This window comes from Pseudophryne corroboree, chromosome 3 (genome assembly GCF_028390025.1).
Source record: "Pseudophryne corroboree isolate aPseCor3 chromosome 3, aPseCor3.hap2, whole genome shotgun sequence".
NCBI lineage: Eukaryota > Metazoa > Chordata > Amphibia > Anura > Myobatrachidae > Pseudophryne > Pseudophryne corroboree.
The window spans coordinates 770,183,727-770,209,601 of NC_086446.1; the positions used below are offsets into that span (position 1 = coordinate 770,183,727).

Genomic DNA, 25,875 nt, shown 5'->3' on the forward strand with positions numbered 1-25,875 from the left:
CAGACAGATGTAGCTATGACTATGTGATGGTACTGAGCATGTGTAGTGCGCTATGTCAGGAACACTCTCCTGAGGGCCATAAACATCTGTGTCATAGATACTTGACCTGGTTCCATCAGACGGATGTAGCTTTGACTTTGTGACGGTACTCGGCATGTGTAGGACGCTATGTCAGGGACACTCTCCTGAGGGCCATATACATCTGTGTCATAGATACCTGACCTGGTGCCATCAAACGGATGTAGCTATGACTATGGGACGGTACTCGGCATGTGTAGTGCGCTATGTCAGGGACACTCTCCTGAGGGCCATATACATCTGTGTCATAGATACTTGACCTGCTGCCATCAGACGGATGTAGCTATGACTATGTGACGGTACTCGGCATATGTAGTGTGCTATGTCAGGAACACTCTCCTGAGGGCCATGTACATCTGTGCCATAGATACCTGACCTGGTGCCATCAGACGGATGTAGCTATGACTATGTGACGGTACTGAGCATGTGTAGTGCGCTATGTCAGGGACACTCTCCTGAGGGCCATGTACATCTGTGCCATAGATACCTGACCTGGTGCCATCAGACGGATGTAGCTATGACTATGTGACGGTACTTGGCATGTGTAGAGTGCTATGTCAGGAACACTCTCCTGAGGGCCATGTACATCTGTGCCATTGATACTTGTCCTGGTGTCATCAGACGGATGTAGCTATGACTATGTGATGGTACTCGGCATGTGTAGTGCGCTATGTCAGGGACACTCTCCTGAGGGCCATGTACATCTGTGCCATAGATACCTGTCCTGGTGCCATCAGACAGATGTAGCTACTGTATGACTGTGACGGTACTGAGAATGTGTAGGACGCTATGTCAGGGACACTCTCCTGAGGGCCATGTACATCTGTGTCATAGTTACTTGTCCTGGTGCCATCAGACGGATTTAGCTATGACAATGTGACGGTACTCGGCATGTGTAGTGCGCTATGTCAGGGACACTCTCCTGAGGGCCATGTACATCTGTGTCATAGATACTTGTCCTGGTGCCATCAGACGGATGTAGCTATGACTATGTGACGGTACTCGGCATGTGTAGGACGCTATGTCAGGGACACTCTCCTGAGGGCCACATACATCTGTGTCATAGATACTTGTCCTGGTGCCATCAGACGGATGTAGCTATGACTATGTGACGGTACTGAGCATGTGTAGTGCGCTATGTCAGGGACACTCTCCTGAGGGCCACATTCATCTGTGTCATAGATACTTGTCCTGGTGCCATCAGACGGATGTAGCTATGATTATGTGACGGTACTGAGCATGTGTAGTGCGCTATGTCAGTGACACTCTCCTGAGGGCCATATACATCTGTGTCATAGATACCTGTCTTGGTGCCATCAGACGGATGTAGCTATGACTATGTGATGGTACTGGGCATGTGTAGTGCGCTATGTCAGGGACACTCTCCTGAGGGCCATGTACATCTGTGTCATAGATACTTGTCCTGGTGCCATCAGGCGGATGTAGCTATGACTGTGACGGTACTCGGCATGTGTAGTGCGCTATGTCAGGGACACTCTCCTGAGGGCCATATACATCTGTGTCATAGATACCTGACCTGGTGCCATCAGACGGAAGTAGCTATGACTATGTGATGGTACTCGGCATGTGTAGTGCGCTATGTCAGGGACACTCTCCTGAGGGCCATGTACATCTGTGTCATAGATACTTGTCCTGGTGCCATCAGGCGGATGTAGCTATGACTGTGACGGTACTCGGCATGTGTAGTGTGCTATGTCAGGGACACTCTCCTGAGGGCAATGTACATCTGTGCCATAGATACCTGACCTGGTGCCATCAGACAGATGTAGCTATGACTATGTGATGGTACTCGGCATGTGTAGTGCGCTATGTCAGGGACACTCTCCTGAGGGCCATATACATCTGTGCCATACATACCTGTCATGGTGCCATCTGACAAATCTAGCTACTTTATGACTGTGATGGTACTGAGCATGTGTACGACGCTATGTCAGGGACAATCTCCTGAGGGCCATATACATCTGTGTCATAGATACTTGACCTGGTGCCATCAGACGGATGTAGCTATGACTGTGACGGTACTTGGCATGTGTAGTGCGCTATGTCAGGGACACTCTCCTGAGGGCCATGTACATCTGTGCCATAAATACCTGACCTGGTGCCATCAGACGGATGTAGCTATGACTATGTGACGGTACTGGGCATGTGTAGTGCGCTATGTCAGGGACACTCTCCTGAGGGCCACATACATCTGTGTCATAGATACTTGTCCTGGTGCCATCAGACGGATGTAGCTATGACTATATGACGGTACTGGGCACGTAGTGAGCTATGTCAGGGACACTCCCCTGAGGGTCATGTACATCTTTGCCATAGATACCTGACCTGGTGCCTTCAGACGGATGTAGCTATGACTATGTGATGATACTGAGCATGTGTAGGACGCTATGTCAGGGACACTCTCCTGAGGGCCATATACATCTGTGTCATAGATACTTGACCTGGTGCCATCAGACGTATGTAGCTATGACTATGTGACGGTACAGGGCATGTAGTGAGCTATGTCAGGGACACTCTCCTGAGGGTCATGTACATCTGTGCCATAGATACCTGACCTGGTGCCATCAGGCGGATGTAGCTATGACTATTTGATGATACTGAGCATGTGTAGTGCGCTATGTCAGGGACACTCTACTGAGGGCCATGTACATCTGTGCCATAGATACCTGACCTGGTGCCATCAGACGGATGTAGCTATGACTATGTGATGGTACTGAGCATGTGTAGTGCGCTATGTCAGGAACACTCTCCTGAGGGCCATAAACATCTGTGTCATAGATACTTGACCTGGTTCCATCAGACGGATGTAGCTATGACTATGTGACGGTACTCGTACATGTGTAGGACGCTATGTCAGGGACACTCTCCTGAGGTCCATATACATCTGTGTCATAGATACCTGACCTGGTGCCATCAGATGGATGTAGCTATGACTGTGACGGTACTTGGCATGTGTAGTGCGCTATGTCAGGGACACTCTCCTGAGGGCCATGTACATCTGTGCCATAGATACCTGACCTGGTGCCCTCAGACGGATGTAGCTATGACTATGTGACGGTACTGAGCATGTGTACTGCGCTATGTCAGGGACACTCTCCTGAGGGCCATGTACATCTGTGTCATAGATACTTGACCTGGTGCCATCAGACAGATGTAGCTATGACTATGTGACGGTACTCGGCATGTGTAGTGCGCTATGTCAGGGACACTCTCCTGAGGGCCATATACATCTGTGCCATAGATACCTGTCCTGGTGCCATCAGACAGATGTAGCTACTGTATGACTGTGACGGTACTGAGCATGTGTAGGACGCTATGTCAGGGACAATCTCCTGAGGGCCATATACATCTGTGTCATAGATACTTGACCTGGTGCCATCAGACGGATGTAGCTATGACTGTGACGGTACTTGGCATGTGTAGTGCGCTATGTCAGGGACACTCTCCTGAGGGCCACGTACATCTGTGTCATAGATACTTGTCCTGGTGTCATCAGACGGATGTAGCTATGACTATGTGACGGTACTGAGCATGTGTAGTGCGCTATGTCAGGGACACTCTCCTGAGGGCCATATACATCTGTGTCATAGATACCTGTCCTGGTGCCATCAGGCGGATGTAGCTATGACTGTGACGGTACTCGGCATGTGTAGTGCGCTATGTCAGGGACACTCTCCTGAGGGCCATATACATCTGTGTCATAGATACCTGACCTGGTGTCATCAGATGGATGTAGCTATGACTATGTGATGGTACTCGGCATGTGTAGTGCGCTATGTCAGGGACACTCTCCTGAGGGCCATATACATCTGTGCCAAAGATACCTGACCTGGTGCCATCAGACGGATGTAGCTATGACTATGTGACGGTACTGGGCATGTGTAGTGCGCTATGTCAGGGACACTCTCCTGAGGGCCATATACATCTGTGTCATAGATACTTGACCTGGTTACATCAGACGGATGTAGCTATGACTATGTGACGGTACTCGGCATGTGTAGGACGCTATGTCAGGGACACTCTCCTGAGGGCCATATACATCTGTGTCATAGATACCTGACCTGGTGCCATCAGATGGATGTAGCTATGACTGTGACGGTACATGGCATGTGTAGTACGCTACGTCATGGACACTCTCCTGAGGGCCATGTACATCTGTGTCATAGATACTTGACCTGTTGCCATCAGACAGATGTAGCTATGACTATGTGACGGTACTCGGCATGTGTAGTGCGCTATGTCAGGGACACTCTCCTGAGGGCCATATACATCTGTGCCATAGATACCTGTCCTGGTGCCATCAGACAGATGTAGCTACTGTATGACTGTGATGGTACTGAGCATGTGTACGACGCTATGTCAGGGACAATCTCCTGAGGGCCATATACATCTGTGTCATAGAAACTTGACCTGGTGCCATCAGACGGATGTAGCTATGACTGTGACGGTACTTGGCATGTGTAGTGCGCTATGTCAGGGACACTCTCCTGAGGGCCATGTACATCTGTGTCATAGATACCTGACCTGGTGTCATCAGATGGATGTAGCTATGACTATGTGATGGTACTCGGCATGTGTAGTGCGCTATGTCAGGGACACTCTCCTGAGGGCCATATACATCTGTGCCAAAGATACCTGACCTGGTGCCATCAGACGGATGTAGCTATGACTATGTGACGGTACTGGGCATGTGTAGTGCGCTATGTCAGGGACACTCTCCTGAGGGCCATATACATCTGTGTCATAGATACTTGACCTGGTTACATCAGACGGATGTAGCTATGACTATGTGACGGTACTCGTCATGTGTAGGACGCTATGTCAGGGACACTCTCCTGAGGGCCATATACATCTGTGTCATAGATACCTGACCTGGTGCCATCAGATGGATGTAGCTATGACTGTGACGGTACATGGCATGTGTAGTACGCTACGTCATGGACACTCTCCTGAGGGCCATGTACATCTGTGTCATAGATACTTGACCTGGTGCCATCAGACAGATGTAGCTATGACTATGTGACGGTACTCGGCATGTGTAGTGCGCTATGTCAGGGACACTCTCCTGAGGGCCATATACATCTGTGCCATAGATACCTGTCCTGGTGCCATCAGACAGATGTAGCTACTGTATGACTGTGATGGTACTGAGCATGTGTACGACGCTATGTCAGGGACAATCTCCTGAGGGCCATATACATCTGTGTCATAGAAACTTGACCTGGTGCCATCAGACGGATGTAGCTATGACTGTGACGGTACTTGGCATGTGTAGTGCGCTATGTCAGGGACACTCTCCTGAGGGCCATGTACATCTGTGCCATAGATACATGACCTGGTGCCATCAGACGGATGTAGCTATGACTATGTGACGGTACTGGGCATGTGTAGTGCGCTATGTCAGGGACACTCTCCTGAGGGCCACATACATCTGTGTCATAGATACTTGTCCTGGTGCCATCAGACGGATGTAGCTATGACTATATGACGGTACTGGGCACGTAGTGAGCTATGTCAGGGACACTCTCCTGAGGGTCATGTACATCTGTGCCATAGATACCTGACCTGGTGCCATCAGACGGATGTAGCTGTGACTATGTGATGGTACTGAGCATGTGGAGGACGCTATGTCAGGGACACTCTCCTGAGGGCCATATACATCTGTGTCATAGATACTTGACCTGGTGCCATCAGACGGATGTAGCTATGACTATGTGACGGTACTGGGCATGTAGTGAGCTATGTCAGGGACACTCTCCTGAGGGTCATGTACATCTGTGCCATAGATACCTGACCTGGTGCCATCAGGCGGATGTAGCTATGACTATGTGACGGTACTGAGCATGTGTAGTGCGCTATGTCAGGGACACTCTACTGAGGGCCATGTACATCTGTGCCATAGATACCTGACCTGGTGCCATCAGGTGGATGTAGCTATGACTATGTGACGGTACTGAGCATGTGTAGGACGCTATGTCAGGAACACTCTCCTGAGGACCATGTACATCTGTGTCATAGATACCTGACCTGGTGCCATCAGACGGATGTAGCTATGACTATGTGACAGTACTCAGCATGTGTAGTGCGCTATGTCAGGGACACTCTCCTGAGGGCCATGTACATCTGTGCCATGGATACCTGTCTTGGTGCCATTATTATTATTATTATTATTATTACATTTTATTTATAAGGCACCACAAGTGTTTTGCAGCGCCGTACAAAGGACAGTACAGGGAGACAAAACTTAGCATTACAGTAAATAAATAACAAAAATAGAGTACAGGTAACAGAGAGCACCACAATTCTCAAAGCATAATACAGCCAAGCTGTAAGTAGCGAGGGAGTCATTATTGTACTAATTTGGGGCTGGCGGCCATAGATGGAGATGAGCCTTTACCAGCAGGAGAAAAAGCGGGTAAAGATGTCCGCTGAGTAAGGGAGAGCTGCGAGTGAAATTTGTCGAGAAAAGGGCTTAGACAACAAGAGGAAAGAGGGCCCTGCTCTGAAGAGCTAACAATCTAGTGGGGAGGGGCGACAGACAGATGACATGAGGTGCAAGCGAGCGGGAGGAAGCCTGATGGCAGTATGCAAGCAAAGCAGAGATGTTCAAGGCATGAGGCAGGGGGATGGAGCAGCAGCCTCAGGACTAGGTTATGCATCGGAAGGGTACGCTTTGATGAATAGGTGGGTTTTCAGTGCCCGTTTGAAGCTTTGCAAGGTCAGGGGAGAGTCTAATGGAGCAGGGGAGCGCGTTCCACTGAAGGGGTGCAGCATGGAGAAAATCTTGAACTCGAGCATGGAAAGCAGTGACTAGGGCGTTGGAGAGGCGACGGTCATCGGCCGACAGTAGTGGGCGGGAGGGAGTATGAAGGGAGAGGAGGTTGGAGATGTAGGGAGCAGTGAAATTAGAGATGGCCTTGTATGTGAGGGTGAGGAGTGTGAAGAGGATTCTGTAGGGGAAAGGGTGCCAGTGTAGATTTTGTTGAAGAGGAGTGGCAGTTGTGGAGCGGCGGGAGAGGAAGATAAGCCTAGCTGCGGAGTTGAGGACAGATTGGATGGGAGAAAGATGGGAGCAAGTGAGGCCAGTGAGGAGAACATTGCAGTAGTCGAGTCGTGAGATGACCAGTGAGTGGTTGATAAGTTTAGTTGCACTCTGGGAGAGAAATGGCCTGATGCGAGCAATGTTGCGTAGCTGGAACCGACAGGATTGCGCCAGGGTTTGGATGTGGGGTGAAAAGGAGAGGAAGGAGTCAAGAGTGACGCCCAGGCAGCGGAGTTGGGGAACGGGGGAGATGATTGTGTTGTCAACAGTGATAGAGATATTTGTGGGGGGTGTTGCTCTGGCTGGGGGAAAGATAATGAGTTCAGTTTTATGCATGTTGAGCTTCAGAGAGCGCTCAGACATCCAGGAGGAGAGGCAGAGAGGCAGCTGGAGACCTGAGAGAGGACAGAGGGGGACAAATCAGGAGATGAAAGGTAGAGTTGTGTTTCATCAGCATAGAGGTGGTATTGAAGGCCAAAGGTGTTAATAAGCGCACCCAGGGAGAACAGAAGGGGGCCTAGGACAGAACCCTGAGGGACACCAACAGGAAGGATGGAAGGGTGTGAGGTGGTTCCGGAGGCAGACACAGAGAAGGAGCGGTTAGTGATGTAAGAGGTAAAGCAGTCAAGGACGGTGCTAGAGAGGCCAACGTTTTGGAGTGTGCGGAGGAGGAGAGGATGATCCACGGTGTCAAAGGCAGCAGAGAGGTCCAGAAGGATGAGCAGAGAGAAGTGGCCCTTGGATTTGGCAGAAAGCAGGTCATTGGTGACTTTCACCAGGGCAGTCTCGGTGGAGTGGAGTGGGCAAAAGCCAGATTGTAGTGGATCAAGATGGAGTTGTCATAGAGGTAGGTCGTGAGATGGCTGTAGACCAGTCGTTCAAGTAGTTTGGAGGCGAATGGGAGAAGAGAGATGGGGCGATAGCTAGTGAGTGATGAAGGGTCGAGGTTTGTTTTTTTGAGAATAGGGGAGACCAGAGTATGTTTGAATGGTGAGGGAAAGATGCCAGTAGAGAGTGATAGGTTAAAGAGGTGAGCAAGGTGGGAGCAGGCGGGGGGGGGGGGGGGGTAGATTTGGGGGGGAGGGAGCGGAGAAGATGGGAGGGGTCCAAGGGGCAGGTTGAGGGGGGGAGGATAAGATGAGGGAGTGGACTTCCTTGTCTGAGGTGGGACGGAAGCAGGACAGGTTGGGATAGATGGAGGGGAGGGATGATGGGGGCAGGGGGCCAGCAGAGGGGTGACGGGAGGAGATGTCATTTTGGATATCCTCAATTTTTGGAGATGAAGAAGGAGGCAAAGTCAGTGGCAGTGAGGGAGGAGGAGAGGGGAGGAGGAAGGGGGGGGGGGCAAGGAGAGTGTTGAAAGTTTCAAAGAGATGGCGTGGACTGGAGGACTGAGTAGAGATGAGTGCTTGGAAAAAAGATTGCTTGGCGAGAGAAAGAGCAGAGCTGTAGGAGGAGAGAATAAACTTGAAATGGAGGAAGTCCGCCAGAGAGTGAGATCTCCTCCAGGAGCGTTCTGGGGAGCGTGAACATCTTTGTAGGAATCGTGTTAGTTTGGTGTGCCAGGGTTGGGGTTTGGAGCGTCGGAGGGGGACAGAGGAGAGCGGGGCCACAGAGTCGAGAGCAGCGCTATGGGAAGAGTTATAGAAGGAGGCTGGAGGCTCAGACGGATGTAGCTATGACTATGTGTCGGTGCTCGGTATTTGTAGTGCGCTATGTCAGGGACACTCTCCTGAGGGCCATGTACATCTGTGCCATAGATACCTGACCTGGTGCCATCAGACGATATAGCTATGTCTATTTGTCTGTACTGGGCATGTATAGTGCGCTATGTCAGGTACACTCTCCTGAGGGCCATGTACATCTGTGCCATAGATACTTGACCTGGTGCCATCAGACAGATGTAGCTACTGTATGAGTATGTGACGGTACTGGGCATGTGTAGTGCGCTATGTCAGGAACACTCTTCTGAGGGCCATGCACATCGGTGCCATAGATACCTGACCTGTAACCTTGGAGAGATAAGAGCGCCTTCACTCCTGCTGGAATGTGGCATCACATTTAGTGAATGTAGTCACGTCCTATTGAATACTGGAACTGGAAGTAATTTAAATTGCCCAGTCCTTGTCTACTCTAAAGTTAATTTACTGCAAAGCTCAAGAACTGTATATAATACCTGTGTCTACCTCCCTCTTATCCTCAATGTCCACTCTCTCTATTGTTATACTGCATACCAGGTGTGGGCCGACAAGAAGGAAATGGGACGATTCTGTGGTCCCATAAAGTCCAGGTCCCACCCAGGCCGTCGCCTCTTTGTCTCTCAAGGAAACCAAATGAAGATTGAACTTCAGTCAGATTTCTCTAATGAGGAAAATGGCACCACCATCCTGTACCCAGGCTTCCAGGCTTACTACCAGGCAGTGGGTAAGTACAGAACACCAGTAGGTCATTCTAAAAACTGCCTGGCAACATAATGAAAACTCAGCTGTATATTCAGCCCTCGTTTTTATGGTTGATTTTTTTTAATTCTTCCTGTAGATAAATTTATTGGTTTCCAATGTCCTTCTGTGACTTTTACTAAATATATTGTTTTACTGTAGCTCAGCAATGTCTTTCTGTGTTTTTCACCCAATATGTGTAAACTACAATTGCACTTCTGTGAAACATGCAAAGGCAACAAAACTAAGCAAACTGGTATAATAACCTGGCTGAAGAACACATAATTAAGGCAAAACATCTATAAAAGATGTTCCCTGTAAATGTTGCTTGAAGGCATGTACTAAACAATGTATTAAAGCAATCTGAAGGTGATAAAACCTTTCACCCAGACACCCACCTCCTATGTCCTCCTCTTCCCTCAGCTTTGTCCGTCTCTCTTCCCTATCCCCAATATTAGATTCCTTCTTGTCTCTCCCTCAGACAATGATGAGTGTTCCATCCAGAATGATAACAGCATTACCTGGACCCCACCATGCCAGCACACCTGTCATAACTATGTAGGAGGTTATTTCTGCTCCTGTCTCCCAGGGTACAAGCTACAGAGCGACCAGAAGTCCTGCAAAGGTAAGTTGTGGATTCTTCTCACACATCATCTTGTATCAGTGGTGGACAATGATGGGTAGTCAGGTGGTGACAAAGTGACTTCTCGCTCCTATTTCCAGTGGAATGTAGCGATGAGTTGTTTACAGAGGAGACCGGAGTCATCTCCAGCCCAGGATACCCCCAGCCCTACCCAGCTGACCTCAACTGCACGTACAGAATTCGCCTGGAGAAAGGTCTCCACATCTCACTCAGCTTCCACAAGACCTTTGAGATTGATGACCATCCGCGAGCTTTATGTCCTTATGATACACTGAAGGTGATGTTCTCGTAAAACTGCTTCATAGGACAAACTCACTGGCCTTTGCCCATGAGAAGAGAAATTGTAATAGTAGTACAGCGTAAAAGGGAATATTGGACGCTGTAAGAACGGATAAGCTAACAGAGGGAAGAGGTGTAGAGGGAGAACCGATGGGGACCAAGGACAGAATCTTGGGTGATACTAATGGGAAGAAGAGGGGAGATGGAGGTAGGTTAGGAGACAGAGAATGAGTGGCTGGGTAAGCAGGAGGTGATCTACAGTATGGGGGATATTCAATTGTTTGAAAAGTCAGTTGGGTGTCTGTTTTTTCCTATCTAATTGACAGGAAAAAAACAGACACCCAACCGACTTTTCAAACATTTGAATTCCCCCCTATGAGTGTGCTGTGTCACAGAAGCCAGTAGAATGGAGAATTTGTAGAAGGGGGACGTGGTCAGTGGAGTTGAATGCTCCCATGAGGTCAATGAGGATAAATACATTGAAGTGAATAAGCACTACCTACTGTACATGATATATAGATATTAGCAGCTCTCGGGGAGTTCAAGCACAGGGCTGAGTTCTTTAATACAGGTGTAAAAAATCTCATCTGACACATTCTTTATTATACACTTTTTTTTAATGAACACCGAGGTAGTGACGTCAGAATTCCTTGTTTATACAGTGCATATATTATTTATAGAAGTTTTACATATCTTAACATTACTTTAATTACATAACAAATTGTTGCTATATCTTTCTTCCATGTGTGCTGTCAGGTTTTTGCAGGTGGCTCACTGATAAATAGCTACTGTGGGCGCCGCTCGCCCGGGAAACATCAGCACGCAGAGTAACGAGGTGGACATAGTATTCCAAACTGACGAATCCGGAGACAGCAGAGGTTGGAAGCTGCACTACACATCAGAAGGTAAGGAGCTCCATCACGTGGGCGTGAGCGTCAGACGTAGCCCTCACTGTAATGAGTGGTGTCTATCAGTATACCTGAAGGTGAGGAGCTCCATCACGTGGGCGTGAGCGTCAGATGTAGCCCTCACTGTAATGAGTGGTGTCTATCAGTATACCTGAAGGTGAGGAGCTCCATCACGTGGGCGTGAGCGTCAGATGTAGCCCTCACTGTAATGAGTGGTGTCTATCAGTATACCTGAAGGTGAGGAGCTCCATCACGTGGGCGTGAGCGTCAGATGTAGCCCTCACTGTAATGAGTGGTGTCTATCAGTATACCTGAAGGTGAGGAGCTCCATCACGTGGGTGTGAGCGTCAGATGTAGCCCTCACTGTAATGAGTGGTGTCTATCAGTATACCTGAAGGTGAGGAGCTCCATCACGTGGGCGTGAGCGTCAGATGTAACCCTCACTGTAATGAGTGGTGTCTATCAGTATACCTGAAGGTGAGGAGCTCCATCACGTGGGTGTGAGCGTCAGATGTAGCCCTCACTGTAATGAGTGGTGTCTATCAGTATACCTGAAGGTGAGGAGCTCCATCACGTGGGTGTGAGCGTCAGATGTAGCCCTCACTGTAATGAGTGGTGTCTATCAGTATACCTGAAGGTGAGGAGCTCCATCACGTGGGCGTGAGCGTCAGATGTAGCCCTCACTGTAATGAGTGGTGTCTATCAGTATACCTGAAGGTGAGGAGCTCCATCACGTGGGCGTGAGCGTCAGATGTAGCCCTCACTGTAATGAGTGGTGTCTATCAGTATACCTGAAGGTGAGGAGCTCCATCACGTGGGCGTGAGCGTCAGATGTAGCCCTCACTGTAATGAGTGGTGTCTATCAGTATACCTGAAGGTGAGGAGCTCCATCACGTGGGTGTGAGCGTCAGATGTAGCCCTCACTGTAATGAGTGGTGTCTATCAGTATACCTGAAGGTGAGGAGCTCCATCACGTGGGCGTGAGCGTCAGATGTAGCCCTCACTGTAATGAGTGGTGTCTATCAGTATACCTGAAGGTGAGGAGCTCCATCACGTGGGTGTGAGCGTCAGATGTAGCCCTCACTGTAATAGGTGGTGTCTATCAGTATACCTGAAGGTGAGGAGCTCCATCACATGGGTGTGAGCGTCAGATGTAGCCCTCACTGTAATGAGTGGTGTCTATCAGTATACCTGAAGGTGAGGAGCTCCATCACGTGGGTGTGAGCGTCAGATGTAGCCCTCACTGTAATGAGTGGTGTCTATCAGTATACCTGAAGGTGAGGAGCTCCATCACGTGGGTGTGAGCGTCAGATGTAGCCCTCACTGTAATGGCCCGTGTCTGTCAGTATGTCTGGGTCACTCTCTCCTGAGTGTAACATAATGTATAATTAGTAGAGACTGGGGTACGGGGTTGGGTTAGTGGATCCATGTAACTTTGCCCGTCTCATTCCTGCTTCCCAGCTGTGAAGTGCCCAGACCCTGTCGCCCTGGATGAATTCTCCATTATAAGTCCAAAGCTGAATGCATACAGAATGCGAGATTACATTGTAGTGTCCTGCCGGACAGGGTATAGACTGATGGAGGTAAGTGTGACCAGACATGACATATATAAACCGCCAGGAGGGCTCATTTACTAACATTGCATCCAGGAACTTACAGAAAACCACTGCAACCAATCGGACATGTACTTTCATTGTCTGACTTGCACGAGAATGTGGAAGAGAATTGTAGATTTGTAGCTGTCGTTCAATGTAAATTTTGCACCTTTCATTGTCCGTAAATGGGCTATAGAGAGACCAAATACAGTCACACTAAGGTCTTTGTAGGATCCCCCAACCCCTTGTAGCCCAGCATGACTAGATTCAAACCAATAGATGTCAACATTAGCAGGTCTTTATTTTTATCTCTAGATACAATCCAGAGGAGGTATAGGAAGGATCAGCCACAAATTCATGTTGGTCTGGACAGGACCAGATATAAATTTATGGAGGTCTTCCAAGGACCAGCTATAAACACTTGGAGGTCTTGAAACTTAAGCACCAGAAACAAACTCAATGAAGTCTCAAAAGGCCAGATACAAACTCATTGAGATCTAGATACTATAATATGCAACTCATGGAGATCTAGATAGTATAATATACAACTCATGGAGATCTAGATACTATAATATGCAACTCATGGAGATCTAGTTACTATAATATGCAACTCGTGGAGATCTAGATACTATAATATGCAACTCATGGAGATCTAGATAGTATAATATACAACTCATGGAGATCTAGATACTATAATATGCAACTCATGGAGATCTAGTTACTATAATATGCAACTCATGGAGATCTAGATACTATAATATGCAACTCATGGAGATCTAGATAGTATAATATACAACTCATGGAGATCTAGATACTATAATATGCAACTCATGGAGATCTAGTTACTATAATATGCAACTCGTGGAGATCTAGATACTATAATATGCAACTCATGGAGATCTAGATAGTATAATATGCAACTCATGGAGATCTAGATAGTATAATATACAACTCATGGAGATCTAGATACTATAATATGCAACTCATGGAGATCTAGATAGTATAATATACAATTCATGGAGATCTAGATACTATAATATGCAACTCATGGAGATCTAGATAGTATAATATGCAACTCATGGAGATCTAGATACTATAATATGCAACTCATGGAGATCTAGATACTATAATATGCAACTCATGGAGATCTAGATACTATAATATGCAACTCATGGAGATCTAGATAGTATAATATGCAACTCATGGAGATCTAGATACTATAATATGCAACTCATGGAGATCTAGATAGTATAATATGCAACTCATGGCGATCTAGATACTATAATATGCAACTCATGGAGATCTAGATACTATAATATACAACTCATGGAGGTCTGGATAGGACAAGATGCAAACTCTCATGTGCCAGCATAGGAAGATATAGAAGACTATGAAGACTTACTCACGCCAGTATATAAACTTATGCAAGTCAGTATTTATACAGTATATAATTGGTAAAAGGATTATAGGATACAACTAAGCTCAGAATCCAAACATGTGATGACTCTCCACCACATAATTTACCCTGACATCAGGGGGCTTCATATGTCTATATAGTGAAAGTTCCTTGCAAAGGTTTGAAGACCAGTCATGGTGACTGACCATGTGGGTGGGGCGGACTGTAGGCCTTGTTAGCCACAGTGGTCCAGCAGTGGATGTTAGACGCAGTCATAGAATGTTTACCTTTTTATTTGCCTGAATAGTTACATAAAATGTTTAGCTGCATGTTCACATTTTATATCATCTGCAGTACATGCACAATTAAACAGTAAGTACCCAGAGAGTTCTACTGGGACAATAAAGCACTGCATACATTTGTAACTGTATAGAGTAACTTTCTCCCGCAGAACGGCAAAGAGCTGCGCAGTTTCACCTCCCTCTGCCGTAAGGATGGCATCTGGCATCGCCCGATGCCCCACTGTGAAAGTAAGATACTCTGTGGAAACCATACCATGCAATCTGCAAAGGATATTAATGTACATACTGTCTTTGTGTTATGAACCGCATCTAATTCAGATCACAGAATGGCAGACACAATCCAATAATATTCAAACAGTCTTTAGTGGATCAGAATTTCATTGCTCCCATACAAGAATACAACAGACTATGGGGGTCATTCTGACCTGATCGCACGCTAGGTTTTTTCGCTGCGCTGCGATCAGGTCAGAACTACGCATGCGTAGATGCACCGCAATGTGCATGTGCATCGCAATGTGCAATGGGTTTTACGAAGAATACATTCGCACAGCCGATCGCATGGAGATTGACAGGAAGAAGGTGTTTGTGGGTGTCAACTGACCATTTTCTGGGAGTGGTAGGAATAACGCAGGCGTGTCCAGGTGTTTGCAGGGCGGGTGTCTGACATCAATTCCGGGCTCGGACAGGCTGAAGTGATGGCAGCGGCTGAGTAAGTTCTGGGCAACTCAGAAACTGCACAAAGTATTTTTGTACTGCTCGGCTGCATAAGCGTTTGCACACTTGCAAATCAAAAATACACTCCCCAATGGGCGGCGACTATCTGCTCGCAGCTGTGCAAAAAACTAGGGATGAGCGGGTTCGGTTCCTCGGAATCCGAACCCGCCCGAACTTCATGTTTTTTTACACGGGGCCGAGCGACTCGGATCTTCCCGCCTTGCTCGGTTAACCCGAGCGCGCCCGAACGTCATCATCCCGCTGTCGGATTCTCGCGAGGCTCGGATTCTATCGCGAGACTCGGATTCTATATAAGGAGCCGCGCGTCGCCGCCATTTTCACACGTGCATTGAGATTCATAGGGAGAGGACGTGGCTGGCGTCCTCTCCGTTTATAGAGAAGAGAGTGAGACAGTAGAGAGAGACACAGTAGTAATTTTGGGGAGCATTAGGAGGAGTACTAGTTACTTGCTGAAGTGATAGATAGTGTGACTGTATATTATCTGACTTGTGGGGGAGACACTGACAGTGGGGAGCAGTTAGAGTCTGAGAGAAGGACTCAGGAGTACATATAACGTACAGTGCACACTTTTGCTGCCAGAGTGCCACACTGCCATTGTGACCACACTGACCACCAGTATAATATATATTGTGATTGTCTGCTTAGGAGTACTACTTGCAAGTTGCTGATAGTGTGACCAGTGACCTGACCACCAGTCACCACCAGTTTAATATATATATATATATATATATATATATATATAATTGTATATAATCTCCTATATAATAGCCCTATTCTGTGACCTTGTGATTCATTTGCTAATGCTGGGCGGAGTTACAACACTGGGCGGAGTTAGTCAAATGAGTCACAGAGATCTGGCCAAATCTACAGGAGACTAGGAGCAGAAGCAGATATGCCTGTGGCATTGGGCATGGCACAGGCAGGGGTGCAACTGCATACCTCCCAGCTTTCTGCAGGAGCTTTATCCAGGCAGAAGGAGGGAAACACACTCGGCGAAAAGGGGGCGTGGCTTCACGGGAGGGCCCCGTTTTCGTCAGTGAGGGAGCATGCCCAGCGCTCTGTGAGCTGCTGGCATGCTCCCAGGGGCTGATTATGAGTCCGGGGGGCCCAGGGCACTTGTGACAGGGGAGCCCTATCTCACTGCTGTGCCTGCTGTGGGTTAGGGGCGTGGCCTAACCGTGCCCGCGTGGCCACGCCCCCTTATGCAAATTTCTGTTTTTATTTTTATTTTTTTGATGGGATTTTGGCCCCTCAGCTAGGGCTAAATCCAGAGGAGGTGGTCGCTCCCCCCTACACACCCGCACAGGGAGAAGAAAGCAGGGAGGCTGCTGCCTCCCTGCAACACCACAGACCTGCCAATATGCAGCAGCGTGTGCTGACTGTAGCACAAATGCTGCCGCTGTTGCTGGCAGGACGGGGGGGGGGAGCTTCTGAGCTGGAACAGAGCTACTCCAGCCGGGGGGCCCCCTAAAACTGTGGGGCCAACGGTACGTATCCCCTGCCCCCCCCCCCCCACCTTAATCCGGCTCTGCTGCTGGAACCCCCCATTAATCCGTACCCCCTGATGCCCCCTCTCCCTCTGTCTCCACTATTCACCGCTGCTCTGCTAAGCTGAACAGCGAGTACAGGAGCTTTCCAACTGCCCCCCCCCCCGCCGGACACTGCGACCCGCAAGTGGGACAGCGGGACAGACCCCAAAAAATGGGACTGTCCCGCGAAAATCGGGACATTTGGGAGGTATGGGGGTGTGTGAGGGGTATGTCATACAGACAGACGGGCACCGGCTCACTGTGTGCTTGACCCCCCAAATCGGCATATTCAGCAGGGTCTCTCTGGTGCGGAGGAGCGTCACTTTCTGGCACACTCCACGCTTCTTAGCTGCAGTTTAGTGGGGCACCTGCCGCTGTGCAGGTTCCGTACTGCCTCTGTTATCTCCAGCCCCAGCAACCCCACCGCTAGCTGCAACGCTGCCACCCGCAGTGAGGTGCACCCAGCTCCTTCACACACTTTAGCTGGCGGGTAGCGCTACAGAAATCCGAGCTGCTTGCAGGCTCTGACCCCCTCCTCCCTCCAGCCGCAGCGTCTCCTGGGAGCTAACCAGTCACTCCCAGTCTCCCCTTACCACAGTGCCCGGAAGCCGTGAGGTCCGCGCCACGTGCATGCTATGACCCCCTCCTCCCTCCAGCCGCAGCATCTCCTGGGGGCTAACCAGTCATTTCCAGTCTCACCTTACCACAGTGCCCGGCAGCTGCGCGAGGTCTGCGGTGTGTGACTGAGGAGGGGGGGAGGGATGCGGACGGGCAGAGGAAGCAGGAATCCAGCCTGAGAGAGTCAGCCATGCCAAGTCTCCAGCAGCAGCAGATCCCAACAGGTTGGAGTGGAACAGCAGCAGCCAGCAGCAGTGACTCCGGTAAGACACATCTGTCTGTCACCACTGTTTTGTCCCTAATACCAATCTCTCCCGTGCCCTGTGTTCTGTCATGTCCCTGTCACCCCTGGCCTTGCCCTGCCACCCTTATCCTGGCCCTGTCACCCTTATCCTGTCCCTATCATTTCTGTCCTGGCCCCGTCACCCCTGTCCTGGCCCCGTCACCCCTGTCCTGGCACCGTCACCCCTGTTCTGACCCTGTCACCCCTGTCCTGGCCCCGTCAACCCTGTACTGACCCTGTCACCCCTGTCCTGGCCCTGTTACTGCATACCCTCCAACTACCTTTTATGGCATATACAGTACCCGCAGCGCCTCCAGACCTCTCCCCAATGCACCACACCTCCGCACCTTCCCCTCCACCACATGCGGCACTCCACCCCTCCCCCACATGCTGTGGCTCCAGACCCCCTACACCACCCGTGGCTCCCACTCCTCCACCCCTTCACCACCCACAGCACCTCCAGGCCCCTTCCACCATTCACCCCCCTTATATGTCTCCCCCCACACCTGCCCCCCTCCACCCGCAGCATCTGCAGACACCCTCCTCCATCAGCGGTCCCCCCCTCACCAGCCCCTCCCCCACCAATGGCACCCCCGCACCTGCCCCTCCACCACCTGCAGCACCTCCGGACCTCCTTTCCCATCCGCCGCAACACCCGTACCTGCCCCTACCCTACCCATGGTGCCTGCGGTCCCCTACCCCACCCCCGGCACTCCCGTCCCTTCCCTTCCCATCCCACAGCACCTCCGGAACCCTTCATCCATCCACAACATCCCCACACCTGCCCCTCTCCCACCCGTGGCACCATTGCCCCTCCCCCACCTTCAGTGCCTCCGGACCCCTCCCCCATCTGCATCCCCCACTCCTCTGCCCCTCCCCCACGCGCAGCACCTCCCGAACCTTCCCCATCCGGGCCCCACCCCCACTTCTGCCTCCCCTCCACCCGCAGCATCTACAGACACCATCCGCAGTCCCCCCCGCACCCGCTACATTCTGTACATCGTGCCCTGCAGGTGCTGTTCACGCCGTCGCAAGGGGCTGCGCCTCCTTCACCATCGCACGCCCTTTCATTGTGCAATATTTAACCACTAACAAAGGAATGCAGGTAATACTCCATATAATACAAATATTAAACCCCAGAAAGGCATGCAAGGGTTAAGGGGGCGTAGCCCCTTGCGACGGTGTGAAGAGCGCCCGTAGGGCGCGATGAAGCACCTAGTATATATATAATATTGTATACCACCTACCCGTGGTTTTTTTTTTTTCTTTCTTCTTTATACATACTACTATAGTAGCTTACTGTAGCAGTCTGCGGTGCTGCTGAGCTGACAGTGTCCAGCAGGTCCGTCATCAGTCATTACATAATAAATATATATACCTGTCCGGCTGCAGTACTAGTGATATTATATATATATATATTGATTTCATCTCATTATCATCCAGTCTATATTAGCAGCAGACACAGTACGGTAGTCCACGGCTGTAGCTACCTCTGTGTCGGCAGTCGCTGGTCCATCCATAATTGTATACCACCTACCCGTGGTTTTTTTTTGTTTCTTTCTTCTTTATACATACTACTATAGTAGCTTACTATAGCAGTCTGCGGTGCTGCTGAGCTGACAGTGTCCAGCAGGTCCGTCATCAGTCATTACATAATAAATATATATACCTGTCCGGCTGCAGTACTAGTGATATTATATATATATATATTGATTTCATCTCATTATCATCCAGTCTATATTAGCAGCAGACACAGTACGGTAGTCCACGGCTGTAGCTACCTCTGTGTCGGCAGTCGCTGGTCCATCCATAATTGTATACCACCTACCCGTGGTTTTTTTTTTCTTTCTTCTTCTTTATACATACTACTATAGTAGCTTACTGTAGCAGTCTGCGGTGCTGCTGAGCTGACAGTGTCCAGCAGGTCCGTCATCAGTCATTACATAATAAATATATATACCTGTCCGGCTGCAGTACTAGTGATATTATATATATATATATTGATTTCATCTCATTATCATCCAGTCTATATTAGCAGCAGACACAGTACGGTAGTCCACGGCTGTAGCTACCTCTGTGTCGGCAGTCGCTGGTCCATCCATAATTGTATACCACCTACCCGTGTTTTTTTTTTTTTTTCTTTCTTCTTTATACATACTACTATAGTAGCTTACTGTAGCAGTCTGCGGTGCTGCTGAGCTGACTGTGTCCAGCAGGTCCGTCATCAGTCATTACATAATAAATATATATACCTGTCCGGCTGCAGTACTAGTGATATTATATATATATATATTGATTTCATCTCATTATCATCCAGTCTATATTAGCAGCAGACACAGTACGGTAGTCCACGGCTGTAGCTACCTCTGTGTCAGCAGTCACTGGTCCATCCATAATTGTATACCACCTACCCGTGGTTTTTTTTTTTCTTTCTTCTTCTTTATACATACTACTATAGTAGCTTACTGTAGCAGTCTGCGGTGCTGCTGAGCTGACAGTGTCCAGCAGGTCCGTCATCAGTCATTACATAATAAATATATATACCTGTCCGGCTGCAGTACTAGTGATATTATATATATATATATTGATTTCATCTCATTATCATCCAGTCTATATTAGCAGCAGACACAGTACGGTAGTCCACGGCTGTAGCTACCTCTGTGTCGGCAGTCGCTGGTCCATCCATAATTGTATACCACCTACCCGTGTTTTTTTTTTTTTTTCTTTCTTCTTTATACATACTACTATAGTAGCTTACTGTAGCAGTCTGCGGTGCTGCTGAGCTGACAGTGTCCAGCAGGTCCGTCATCAGTCATTACATAATAAATATATATACCTGTCCGGCTGCAGTACTAGTGATATTATATATATATATATTGATTTCATCTCATTATCATCCAGTCTATATTAGCAGCAGACACAGTACGGTAGTCCACGGCTGTAGCTACCTCTGTGTCGGCAGTCGCTGGTCCATCCATAATTGTATACCACCTACCCGTGTTTTTTTTTTTTTTCTTCTTCTTTATACATACTACTATAGTAGCTTACTGTAGCAGTCTGCGGTGCTGCTGAGCTGACAGTGTCCAGCAGGTCCGTCATCAGTCATTACATAATAAATATATATACCTGTCCGGCTGCAGTACTAGTGATATTATATATATATATATTGATTTCATCTCATTATCATCCAGTCTATATTAGCAGCAGACACAGTACGGTAGTCCACAGCTGTAGCTACCTCTGTGTCGGCAGTCGCTCGTCCATCCATAAGTATACTAGTATCCATCCATCTCCATTGTTTACCTGAGGTGCCTTTTAGTTGTGCCTATTAAAATATGGAGAACAAAAATGTTGAGGTTCCAAAATTAGGGAAAGATCAAGATCCACTTCCACCTCGTGCTGAAGCTGCTGCCACTAGTCATGGCCGAGACGATGAAATGCCAGCAACGTCGTCTGCCAAGGCCGATGCCCAATGTCATAGTACAGAGCATGTCAAATCCAAAACACCAAATATCAGTAAAAAAAGGACTCCAAAATCTAAAATAAAATTGTCGGAGGAGAAGCGTAAACTTGCCAATATGCCATTTACCACACGGAGTGGCAAGGAACGGCTGAGGCCCTGGCCTATGTTCATGGCTAGTGGTTCAGCTTCACATGAGGATGGAAGCACTCAGCCTCTCGCTAGAAAACTGAAAAGACTCAAGCTGGCAAAAGCACCGCAAAGAACTGTGCGTTCTTCGAAATCCCAAATCCACAAGGAGAGTCCAATTGTGTCGGTTGCGATGCCTGACCTTCCCAACACTGGACGTGAAGAGCATGCGCCTTCCACCATTTGCACGCCCCCTGCAAGTGCTGGAAGGAGCACCCGCAGTCCAGTTCCTGATAGTCAGATTGAAGATGTCAGTGTTGAAGTACACCAGGATGAGGAGGATATGGGTGTTGCTGGCGCTGGGGAGGAAATTGACAAGGAGGATTCTGATGGTGAGGTGGTTTGTTTAAGTCAGGCACCCGGGGAGACACCTGTTGTCCGTGGGAGGAATAGGGCCGTTGACATGCCTGGTGAAAATACCAAAAAAATCAGCTCTTCGGTGTGGAAGTATTTCACCAGAAATGCGGACAACATTTGTCAAGCCGTGTGTTGCCTTTGTCAAGCTGTAATAAGTAGGGGTAAGGACGTTAACCACCTCGGAACATCCTCCCTTATACGTCACCTGCAGCGCATTCATAATAAGTCAGTGACAAGTTCAAAAACTTTGGGCGAAAGCGGAAGCAGTCCACTGACCAGTAAATCCCTTCCTCTTGTAACCAAGCTCACGCAAACCACCCCACCAACTCCCTCAGTGTCAATTTCCTCCTTCCCCAGGAATGCCAATAGTCCTGCATGCCATGTCACTGGCAATTCTGACGAGTCCTCTCCTGCCTGGGATTCCTCCGATGCATCCTTGCGTGTAACGCCTACTGCTGCTGGCGCTGCTGTTGTTGCTGCTGGGAGTCGATGGTCATCCCAGAGGGGAAGTCGTAAGCCCACTTTTACTACTTCCACCAAGCAATTGACTGTCCAACAGTCCTTTGCGATGAAGATGAAATATCACAGCAGTCATCCTGTTGCAAAGCGGATAACTGAGGCCTTGACAACTATGTTGGTGTTAGACGTGCGTCCGGTATCCGCCGTTAGTTCACAGGGAACTGGACAATTTCTTGAGGCAGTGTGCCCCCGTTACCAAATACCATCTAGGTTCCACTTCTCTAGGCAGGCGATACCGAGAATGTACACGGACGTCAGAAAAAGACTCACCAGTGTCCTAAAAAATGCAGTTGTACCCAATGTCCACTTAACCACGGACATGTGGACAAGTGGAGCAGGGCAGGGTCAGGACTATATGACTGTGACAGCCCACTGGGTAGATGTATGGACTCCCGCCGCAAGAACAGCAGCGGCGGCACCAGTAGCAGCATCTCGCAAACGCCAACTCTTTCCTAGGCAGGCTACGCTTTGTATCACTGGTTTCCAGAATACGCACACAGCTGAAAACCTCTTACGGCAACTGAGGAAGATCATCGCGGAATGGCTTACCCCAATTGGACTCTCCTGTGGATTTGTGGCATCGGACAACGCCAGCAATATTGTGTGTGCATTAAATATGGGCAAATTCCAGCACGTCCCATATTTTGCACATACCTTGAATTTGGTGGTGCAGAATTTTTTAAAAAACGACAGGGGCGTGCAAGAGATGCTGTCGGTGGCCAGAAGAATTGCGGGACACTTTCGACGTACAGGCACCACGTACAGAAGACTGGAGCACCACCAAAAACGCCTGAACCTGCCCTGCCATCATCTGAAGCAAGAAGTGGTAACGAGGTGGAATTCAACCCTCTATATGCTTCAGAGGTTGGAGGAGCAGCAAAAGGCCATTCAAGCCTATACAATTGAGCACGATATAGGAGGTGGAATGTACCTGTCTCAAGCGCAGTGGAGAATGATTTCAACGTTGTGCAAGGTTCTGCAACCTTTTGAACTTGCCACACGTGAAGTCAGTTCAGACACTGCCAGCCTGAGTCAGGTCATTCCCCTCATCAGGCTTTTGCAGAAGAAGCTGGAGGCATTGAAGGAGGAGCTAAAAGGGAGCGATTCCGCTAGGCATGTGGGACTTGTGGATGGAGCCCTTAATTTGCTTAACAAGGATTCACGGGTGGTCAATCTGTTGAAATCAGAGCACTACATTTTGGCCACCGTGCTCGATCCTAGATTTAAAAACTTCCTTGGATCCCTCTTTCCGGCAGACACAAGTCTGCTGGGGTTCAAAGACCTGCTGGTGACAAAATTGTCAAGTCAAGCGGAACGCGACCTGTCAACATCTCCTCCTTCACATTCTCCCGCAACTGGGGGTGCGAGGAAAAGGCTCAGAATTCCGAGCCCACCCGCTGGCGGTGATGCAGGGCAGTCTGAAACGAGTGCTGATGCTGACATCTGGTCCGGACTGAAGGACCTGACAACGATTACGGACATGTCGTCTACTGTCACTGCATATGATTCTCTCACCATTGAAAGAATGGTGGAGGATTATATGAGTGACCGCATCCAAGTAGGCACGTCAGACAGTCCGTACTTATACTGGCAGGAAAAAGAGGCAATTTGGAGGCCCTTGCACAAACTGGCTTTATTCTACCTAAGTTGCCCTCCCACAAGTGTGTACTCCGAAAGAGTGTTTAGTGCCGCCGCTCACCTTGTCAGCAATCTGCGTACGAGGTTACTTCCAGAAAATGTGGAGAAGATGATGTTCATTAAAATGAATTATAATCAATTCCTCCGTGGTGACATTGACCAGCAGCAATTGCCTCCACAAAGTACACAGGGAGCTGAGATGGTGGATTCCAGTGGGGACGAATTGATAATCTGTGAGGAGCGGGATGTACACGGTAATATATCGGAGGATGATGATGAGGTGGACATCTTGCCTCTGTAGAGCCAGTTTGTGCAAGGAGAGATTAATTGCTTCTTTTTCGGTGGGGGTCCAAACCAACCCGTCATTTCAGTCACAGTCGTGTGGCAGACCCTGTCACTGAAATGATGGGTTGGTTAAAGTGTGCATGTCCTGTTTATACAACATAAGGGTGGGTGGGAGGGCCCAAGGACAATTCCATCTTGCACCTCTTTTTTCTTTCATTTTTATTTGCGTCATGTGCTGTTTGGGGAGTGTTTTTTGGAAGGGCCATCCTGCGTGACACTGCAGTGCCACTCCTAGATGGGCCAGGTGTTTGTGTCGGCCACTAGGGTCGCTTATCTTACTCACACAGCTACCTCATTGCGCCTCTTTTTTTCTTCTTTGCTTCATGTGCTGTTTGGGGAGTGTTTTTTGGAAGGGCCATCCTGCGTGACACTGCAGTGCCACTCCTAGATGGGCCAGGTGTTTGTGTCGGCCACTAGGGTCGCTTAGCTTACTCACACAGCTACCTCATTGCGCCTCTTTTTTTCTTCTTTGCGTCATGTGCTGTTTGGGGAGTGTTTTTTGGAAGGGCCATCCTGCGTGACACTGCAGTGCCACTCCTAGATGGGCCAGGTGTTTGTATCGGCCACTAGGGTCGCTTATCTTACTCACACAGCTACCTCATTGCGCCTCTTTTTTTCTTCTTTGCGTCATGTGCTGTTTGGGGAGTGTTTTTTGGAAGGGCCATCCTGCGTGACACTGCAGTGCCACTCCTAGATGGGCCAGGTGTTTGTGTCAGCCACTAGGGTCGCTTATCTTACTCACACAGCTACCTCATTGCGCCTCTTTTTTTCTTCTTTGCGTCATGTGCTGTTTGGGGAGTGTTTTTTGGAAGGGCCATCCTGTGTGACACTGCAGTGCCACTCCTAGATGGGCCAGGTGTTTGTGTCGGCCACTAGGGTCGCTTATCTTACTCACACAGCTACCTCATTGCGCCTCTTTTTTTCTTCTTTGCGTCATGTGCTGTTTGGGGAGTGTTTTTTGGAAGGGCCATCCTGCGTGACACTGCAGTGCCACTCCTAGATGGGCCAGGTGTTTGTGTCGGCCACTAGGGTCGCTTATCTTACTCACACAGCTACCTCATTGCGCCTCTTTTTTTCTTCTTTGCGTCATGTGCTGTTTGGGGAGTGTTTTTTGGAAGGGCCATCCTGCGTGACACTGCAGTGCCACTCCTAGATGGGCCAGGTGTTTGTGTCGGCCACTAGGGTCGCTTAGCTTACTCACACAGCTACCTCATTGCGCCTCTTTTTTTCTTCCTTGCGTCATGTGCTGTTTGGGGAGTGTTTTTTGGAAGGGCCATCCTGCGTGACACTGCAGTGACACTCCTAGATGGGCCAGGTGTTTGTGTCGGCCACTAGGGTCGCTTAGCTTAGTCATCCAGCGACCTCGGTGCAAATTTTAGGACTAAAAATAATATTGTGAGGTGTGAGGTATTCAGAATAGACTGAAAATGAGTGGAAATTATGGTTTTTGAGGTTAATAATACTTTGGGATCAAAATGACCCCCAAATTCTATGATTTAA

At 48.9% G+C, this 25,875-nt stretch overlaps 1 protein-coding gene across 1 annotated transcript in view; it reads left to right on the forward strand.

The window, feature by feature from the left end:
• Positions 1 to 25,875, forward strand: part of C1R (complement C1r) — a 124,467-nt gene that overhangs the window by 86,023 nt on the left and 12,569 nt on the right. Inside the window, 7 exon segments of the mRNA XM_063962508.1 lie at positions 9,379 to 9,565; positions 10,061 to 10,204; positions 10,303 to 10,499; positions 11,258 to 11,314; positions 11,316 to 11,406; positions 12,871 to 12,992; positions 14,852 to 14,930. Of these exon segments, the coding sequence (XP_063818578.1) occupies positions 9,379 to 9,565; positions 10,061 to 10,204; positions 10,303 to 10,499; positions 11,258 to 11,314; positions 11,316 to 11,406; positions 12,871 to 12,992; positions 14,852 to 14,930 (877 nt within the window).